The 8585-nt window shown below is 38.5% G+C and overlaps 1 protein-coding gene across 1 annotated transcript; it reads left to right on the forward strand.

The window, feature by feature from the left end:
* Window positions 1-1883: 1883 nt before the first annotated feature.
* bxdc2 (brix domain containing 2) lies at window positions 1884-5617 on the forward strand. Its single transcript, XM_042747817.1, has 10 exons — window positions 1884-2286; window positions 2595-2655; window positions 2758-2801; window positions 2867-2937; window positions 3032-3081; window positions 3319-3392; window positions 3480-3530; window positions 3767-3868; window positions 3941-4069; window positions 5345-5617. Exons 1-10 carry the CDS (start codon window positions 1909-1911, stop codon window positions 5594-5596), a joined length of 1212 nt encoding a protein of 403 aa, XP_042603751.1. The 5' UTR covers window positions 1884-1908; the 3' UTR covers window positions 5597-5617.
* The last annotated feature ends 2968 nt before the right edge of the window (window positions 5618-8585 follow it).

Here is an 8585-nt window from a genome sequence, read left to right on the forward strand (position 1 = left end):
TCTATCTTAATATAGGCTACTTTAAAACAGAGTTTATTTGAATCTTCAGCTACAGTGTCACGTGATCTTCAGAAATCATTCTAATATTTATTATCGGTGTTGAAACTGTTGTGCTGCTTCACATTACTGCAACAGCATTTAATACTGCTATAATTCTGTTTACTCAAAACAGAAATCTTTTCTAACGATATAAGTCTTTGCTATCACTTTTTTTTAAATCATTTTGACACATTCTTGCTGAATAAAAGTATTAATTATTCAAAGAAAGAAATGACTGACCCCAGACAGTATATTGTTACAAAAGATGTCAGCTTTGATCACAGCAATAAATTGTATTTTAAAGTAAATTAAAATAGAAAACTATTATCTTAAATTGCAATCATATTTTATAATATTACTTTTTATGTATTTTTGATCAAATAAATGGAACTTTGATGAACATAAGAGATTTCTTTAAAAAACATTAAAAATCGTACTGACGCCAAACTTTTAAACGGCAGTGAATCAGTTTTTGCTAATTACCCCTTTATTATCATGCAGTGTCTGTGGGCAAGTTTGTTAGAAATTAATTTATCAAGTGACCATTTTTCTACAGCACTATAACAATAAAGATCTGTGTCAAGACATCTTCACAGAGATAATCGATGATGGACACTGGAGACAGCTCAGTAGAAATAAAGAGCATGATAAAGAATTTCAAGAGCAAATATCTGTCACTCTGCAAGACCATTTCGAATTAAAAAAGTGTTTTAAAAAGGTGGTTAAAATGCTGCTCCTAAAACACACTTGTTTTATCTCGATGGTGGAGTGATCAGAACTATCAGTCCAAAGATTTTTAATGTTTTTTAAAGAAGTCTCTTCTGTTCACTAAACCTGCATTTATTTGATCCAAAAATGATACTTGACTCCAAGCTTTTGAATGGAATAGTGTAATGTTACAAAAACTTTTTTTGACTGAATCCTGGGACGAAGCCTGCTCTCTGCTCACACACAACACAACACCACGTCCTCCAGTGACTTCCCTTCACACACACGCAGATGCATTAGAGATGGGCACAGCTGCCTTTAACTGGTTACTGAGTAATTAGTTTCTGCAACTTAGTTACTTTCCCTTGAAAAAGTAAAATAAGGGATTACTCTTATTTAATTACAGTTACTTATGTAATTGAACTTAAAACTGTTTATAGACTGTAGAGCATTTATATACAACACAATAGTGGATTTATCATCAAAATTATAATGTACCCTTCTCACTTTGGTGAGTTAATAAGAATATTTGTAACACTTTATCGTCCAATTCACTCTATTAACTAGTTGGTTTTTAGCATGAATATTACTGGGATTAAAATGATCACACATATGAATATCTTATTCTGCAAGACTTTATTCTGAATCCTTAATCCTAGCCAACTCTTAACCTTAACAACTACTGTACTGAGCATTAATAAGCAGTAATTAGGTGTATCGAGGCAAAAGTTATAGTTAATAGTGAGAATTGGACCCTAATCTAAAGTGTGATTTTTGATTGCCCTCGCGGTACTTTGAAGTCATACACCGATCAGCGCCGAAGCATCTCGAACAAGCCGCTACAGTGTATCACGCCATCTAGCAAGTAGAATTTAGTGTTGTTTTTTCTTGTAGGTTGAGGAGCTCAGGGTGAAGCTGGAGGAGCTGAACACGCAGCGCCAGCTGAAGCTTGAGCTTTGGTATTTGATATTAAAGGTTTTTTTTTTGTTTGTTTGTATTTATTTTTTTTTTTTGATTGAGTCCAAATGTGATCACACCTCAGCCCAGTAGATGGTGGTAAGGCACAATGATTGCAAACTACCAATAAAATTCATCGAAGAAGAAGACAATGATTGCAGTTTGATGATAGAGTTTATGGTTGAGGTGGAGTGTGAGAGAAAGATGGCGGCGCGCGGAGGGAAACGTGCAGCGGAGCGAGTGGCACAGAACAAGACGAAACGAGCGAAATTAAACGGGAACAAAACGCCACAAACCGAGAGAAAAGCGAAGACCGTGACGTTTACCCCGGAGAATGAAGAAGGAGCGAATAAAAACATCATCAGCGTCCCGCCGCCCGTCAGCACGGTACAGCACACACCTACACCCGAAACAGCCACGGACGCGCGTGAACCCGTACACGAGAACTCAGTCCGCGGGAACCCGTCAAATATAAACACTGGAAATCACACGCGATCATCACCTGTGTGTGTGTGTGTGTGTGTGTGTGTGTGTGTGTGTGTGTGTGTGTGTGTGTGTGTGTGTGAGTGTGTGAGTGTGTGTGTGTGTGCATGTGTGTGTGTGTGTGTGTGTGTGTGTGTGTGTGAGAGAGAGAGAGAGAGAGAGAGAGCGTGTGTGTGTGTGTGTGTGCGCGCGTGCGTGCGTGTGTGTGTGAGAGAGAGAGAGAGTGTGTGTGTGTGTGTGTGTGTGAGAGAGAGAGCGCTACTATGTTGTGAGAGTGTGTGTGTGTGGAGAGAGAGAGAGCGTGTGGAGTGTGTGTGTGTGTGTGTGTGTGTGAACCAGTGTCGTGTTTAATCTCGTTCGTATCTATGTTCTTCAGGGCAAGTGGGGTGTTTTGTTGTGGGTGTTTGTGCTTCAGGACCAGGCACCTGATGATGGATCTGCGGACCATGATGCCTCACAGCAAAGCTGGTAAAACCACATCAGACCGGCCGCACTAACCAGCACTAACCAGCTAAACCAGCACTAACCAGACAATCAGTCTAACATCGCTCTCACTTTGTTCTCTTCCAGACACCAAGATGGACAGAAAAGACAAGCTGTTTGTGGTGAACGAGGTACTTCAGTGTGTTCTCTGGTGATGTGTGATCTGGGTCTGATTCTAACAGCTGCTGTGTTTCAGGTGTGTGAGATCAAAAACTGCAATAAATGCATCTTCTTTGAAGCCAAGAAGAAACAGGATCTTTACATGTGGTGAGTGACCTGAAATAATAATATTAATAATGATAATGATAATAATGATGATGATGATGATAGGAACATCATGAGATCTGCTCTTCTCTTACAGGATCTCAAACGTCCCTCACGGACCCTCGGCCAAGTTCCTCGTACAGAACGGTGCGGTTTCTTTAGACGAGATCATGTCACGTGTGCTCTTTACATGAATAATGATTCGATGTAGTTTATTCACTGTAGTCTGCTGATGTTGTGTGAATCATTTATTCAACTCTTCTTCATTCCTCTGTCTTAATTAAACAGCTGGAGCTTTAGGAGTTTAGTATGTAAATGAGCTCTTTGCTGATTGGCTCAGCTTGCTGCATGATTGATGAGATGTTGATTGGTGTGTGTTTGTAGTTCACACTCTCGCCGAGCTGAAGATGACCGGAAACTGTCTGAAAGGCTCCAGACCGCTGCTGTCCTTCGACCCGGTGAGTGAAACACGCTAACGGATCACACGCGTGTGCAGGTGATGATGATGATGATGAAGATGGTGATGTTTGTCTGTCATTTCATAGAAATTTGACCAGGAGCCGCACTACGCGCTGCTGAAGGAGCTCTTCACTCAGGTTTGTTTCTACATTATTTCATCTGCAGAATGACATCATGGCGTGTTAGGATGTGTATTAATACACTCTCAGCTCTGTGTTTGATCCTCGTTCGTTATTAGAGCTGCTGCTGAGAAGCAGGTTTACAGAAATACTGATGTCTTGTTGAGCACGGATGCGTGTGACTCTGTCTAGTGTTCCTTGTGTGTTTGATCTCCTCTGAACACGATCTGACGGATCGAGTGTGGTTCTTGCAGATCTTCTCCACGCCTCGCTATCATCCAAAGAGTCAGCCGTTTGTGGACCACGTTCTGACCTTCACCATCGCTGACCACAGGATCTGGTTCAGGAACTATCAGGTGAGCAGCGCCAGCGTTCGGCCGTCTGCGTGAGCGGCAGATTCTCAATGATTCTGTGATTGTCGTCCACAGATCATCGAAGAAGACGCGTCTCTGGTGGAGATCGGCCCGCGATTCGTCTTGAATCTCATCAAGATCTTCCAGGGCAGCTTCGGCGGACCCACGCTGTACGAGAACCCTCACTTCCAGTCTCCTAACATGGTAAGCTCTTCCTCACCGCGCTCTCACTTCCAGTCTCCTAACATGGTAAGCTCTTCCTCACCGCGCCGTTTCATAAGAGATGTGAGTGCAGCAGTCAAACTTTTTTAGAGTTTATTTTTTTAAATTAAGGATTTGATTTTTTGTATATTGATGTTTCATTAGGAAATGATAACCGTAAAGAGAAAAGAATGATTAGCCGCACACGAGTGACGCGCTCCTATCACTAAACACCATTCACACAGAAAGCATGAAGATGCGACGCAGCAGTGGAATAGAAAACACATGCAAGAAGATGGGAGTGAACTTCTTGTAACTTGAGCACAGTGTTTATAGAATGCCGTTTCATAAGAGATGTGAGTGCAGCAGTCAAACACGTCCATGTTTACACAGAACAAACAATGCAAAAGCAGCGCAAGTGAATAAAAAAACCTGTGAAGAACTGCTGTATGTCTGATATTACATGTGTGCCTCACGGTGACAGACTGAAAGAACGTTATAGTTAATAATAGTCTACTGCTGGTATACCTTCAGTTGTTTTGAATTATCTTGACTTTTGAGATTTTTTTGAAAGCATTTTCCTCATTATATATATAAAACATGTCTGAAGAAGATGTAGTTGTAGTTCATGCATCTTTTCTACAAAGATATTTAACAAGTGCTTTCTGTTGACATCATGTGTGCTGCACTCAGAATAGAATTTTCTTTAAATAGAGGGTTAAAGGTGCTGTATGTAAGATTTTGACTCTGTTAACGCATAAAAATACCATAATATGTTTGCAGATATTTAAGAAACATGCTAAGTTAACATACTTGTTTATCTGAGAAACAATGCTGCAGTCAGTTATTCTCTCTGTAAATGTGTGTTCCGGCCGCAATGTCAGTCTTTGTTTTGGTTTGTGAAACCCGTCTGCTGCCAGTTTACACAATTATATTTCAGCACCCCGGGTTGCCAGTTGGCAGAAAACACAGTGTATTTCATTTCATTCATTGTCAAGTGCGCTCGTTCCTGTTGGTGTCGTCAATCTGGCAACCTGCCTGCATCAAGTCTGAGGAGGAGGGGCTGGGTGAAAAAATCCTCTCCAATATTTTGAATTTGGACTGCAATACCTGGTTCAGCCACTCGGTGTCCATCCTACAGACAGCAGCTTTAATAAAGAGTCATGTTGTAGAAACATGGTAAGCTCTTCCTCACCGCGCCGTTTCATAAGAGATGTGAGTGCAGCAGTCAAACAAGTTTCAAGTTGAGATGTTGTGTTTTTTGTGATTTCTGTGCAGCACTTGGTCGTGGTGGGTAAGGCGACGCGTCAGAAGGAGCGTCAGATGGTGAAGCAGATCCTGAAGGAGAAGCGCTCGGAGGAGAAGGAGGTGCTGGAGAGGGACGTGACGGACGAGGTGTTCCAGACTCCGGCCGAGCCCAGAGATCCTGAGGTCCAGCTGCAGCCTCCAGAACCACCGAGATCCAAGAAGAAGCTGCGCCTCACAGAGCTGAAGAAGAAGACGCAGATGAAGCGCAAAGGCCTGAGATGAGGAGGTTTATGTTTTGAGAAGTTCTGAGATGAATTTGGTTGTCTTTATGTGTTAGTACTTTTGATTGTTAATATAGGATATATTGTATAGGAAAGCAGATTAGAGACATAATATGAATGCAACACGTTTAATTACACATTAAGCGTTTTCCTCCAATAGAAAACCGTTATAAAGAAAACACTTAGTGTGACTTAATGCATTAAAACACTGTTTTTAAATCCCCAAACTCTCTAAACCTCTCATACTGTGTACAGACAAACTTGAGTTTGGTCTTTTAAAAACACTGTTTTAATGGATGAAGGCGTTGAGCGTTGTCCTTATGGGAGGAAAACACATTATTAAACGTATTATTCTGGACTCATCTGCTTGTCTGTAGGTGGTGTGCTTTATTAATAATGTGTTTGAGTTTGGGCTTTTAAAAGCGCTGTTTTAATGCATCAAGCCACGTTAAGTGTTGTAGAATTTTCCTCTTTTTGAGGAACAGCTCGGCGTCTGACGATTTACATTCATCTTTGTGTTTCTGCTGGTTTTGTAAACATTGCAATGTTAATAAAACTTTTAATTAATGTTCAAACGTGTTGATTTTGATTTGCTTTGTAGAAAACACAGGAATATGACTCAGTGACGACCAGAGCTGTGCTTTCAGATTCCTTCTGAATGTTACGTCATTCTTAAGTTATACCTTAACCTGTACTTTATCATTAATACGTGTTTCCCCAAATGTTCTTGGTTAGGTAAACCTCCTGTAAGTCGTACTTTGGTAAGGCTGGTCTGGAGCACTCGTAGCTCATCACTGCTGACGGTTCACAGTTCTTTACACCTCACTCTGTAGGAATATAATAGTGGTATATTGTGGAGTCTAACAGCGGCTCTCGTTCTCTTTGTATTTGTAATGTAGCTGTTGATTTTGTTTATGTTTTTGTTTTTTTTTTTTTGTTTAGTGTGTTAACAGAAATGAGTGATTTACATCAATATGTGCTGCGGCTGCTGGGGATCAAACCTGGTTGAGGAGAAAATAAAGACACTATGGAAAATATATTATGATAATATTAATGACCAATTCAAAGTCCAGAGAAGGCGTGCGGTCAGTTAATGATAAGGGCTACGTTTATGAGGTTGTGGGTACACGCACTCATTTAAAGACTTTATAAAATATCCAGGCTTGGATTTAGTTTGCAATTTGTTTTTTTGTTTTTTTTTTAATCCCACGAGTCCTGATAAATGCAATATCAACTATTTCTGAAGTGCTTCTTGTTGGCACTATTGGAAAGCACTATTTTTATTCTCTCCTGTTAAAAGCTGTTAAATTATTAAGCAGCGTCTCCTGTAGTTTTTTTATGTGGTGACCACTGGGAGGTGCTCTGGGCATATATTTTTCTTTCTTGGTTTTCTTCACTGATGTTTGTTGCAAACCGAAAGTAAAAGTTTCAAGTTCACTGCATTCTAACAGGAAAGAGTTCCATGTCTTTATCTAAAATCAACACTTGTTTTAACGCAGTGAAGCAGCCCATGCATAGAATGAATAATCGATTCTCGAGCCATCGATATCAAATAATTGGTGTCTGGTGACGTCACTCGCAAGAAGGCTTTCCTCCTCACCAACGACATTAAACATTACAATTAGATTTAGATAAAAAATATGAATATAAAGCAAAGGGTGCTTTCATAAGATCCAGAAAGAAATGGTTAGAGGAAGAAGAAAAACAATATACTTTTTTAACATGGAAAAAAGAAAGGTAGAACTTACATCTATAGTCAAATTATTAATGGACAGTTAACAGAAAATTCTACAGAAATTTCAAAACATACAACCGAGTTTTATGAGAAATTATATTCTTGTGACAAGAAGTTATATTAAAAATGACATTCTAAAGATTAGTGAGTCTTCTAGTAAAATGTGCGACCAGGAGCTTTCTTTAAATGAAGTATTTCACTCTGTTAACAAACTAAAAGACAATAATTCACCTGGAAATGATGCTTTAATTAGTGAATTTTATAAATATTTTCAAGAAGAATTATCACCTTTTTTGTAAGGTGTGTTTAGTGAAGCTATACAACAAGTTTATTTACCAAATTCACTGAAACAAGGCTTAATAAAGATTTATTATTTCTAGATAATTGGCGTCTGATTACACTAATTAATAATGATGCAAAGATTTTTGCCGAAAGATTGAAGAAATGTCTCGATCCTATAACTGATGATTGTCAATCAGGATTTATGGAAGGTCCACACATTTATAATAATATTAGGCTCGTTTTAGATTTAATTGATTATAACGAATTTATTACAATAGTTTTGTTTTATTTGTTGATTTATTTAAAGCATTTGATACTATCGATCATAACTTTATGTTGGAAACTTTAAATTTGTTTGGTTTTGGAGAATATTTTTAAAAAGCTATTCAAACACTTTACGATGGCTGTAACAGCTCAGTTAAATTATCATAATGAAGATCATCCAGGTTCAAATCAGGAGAGGAATACGTTCATATTAAAAGAGATACTTTTTGTGGAATTAGACTTTTGGAGAAAGAGTTAAAGTGTTTCCAATAAGCGGACCATACTACAATTTTTTAAAAGATGAAACTGAAATTAAAAAAGCTATTTAGTGCCTTAATATTTTCTCGTCTGTATCCGGATTATGTTTAAACGTTAAAAAATGTGTGTTATTTCCTTTGAAAACATGTAATCATGATAACATACTTGGAGATAGTAGATTATTTAGGTATAAAGATATGTAAGGACCAAAGGGAGAGAAGTAATTTACATTTTACACCAATTATTAGGAAAATTAAACATTAAATTCATGGTTAATGAGAGATCTATCATTAAAAGGAAGAATATTATTATCCAAAACGAAGTGTATTTTGCATTAGACGTTCCACAATCTGTTATAAAAGAAGTGGATACTATGTTGTTTAATTTCATCTGGAAGAACAGATCATTTAAAAAGAAGAGTTATATGCAACTCAGTTGAAGATGGTGGTCT

Source organism: Cyprinus carpio, chromosome B21 (assembly GCF_018340385.1).
Source record: "Cyprinus carpio isolate SPL01 chromosome B21, ASM1834038v1, whole genome shotgun sequence".
NCBI lineage: Eukaryota > Metazoa > Chordata > Actinopteri > Cypriniformes > Cyprinidae > Cyprinus > Cyprinus carpio.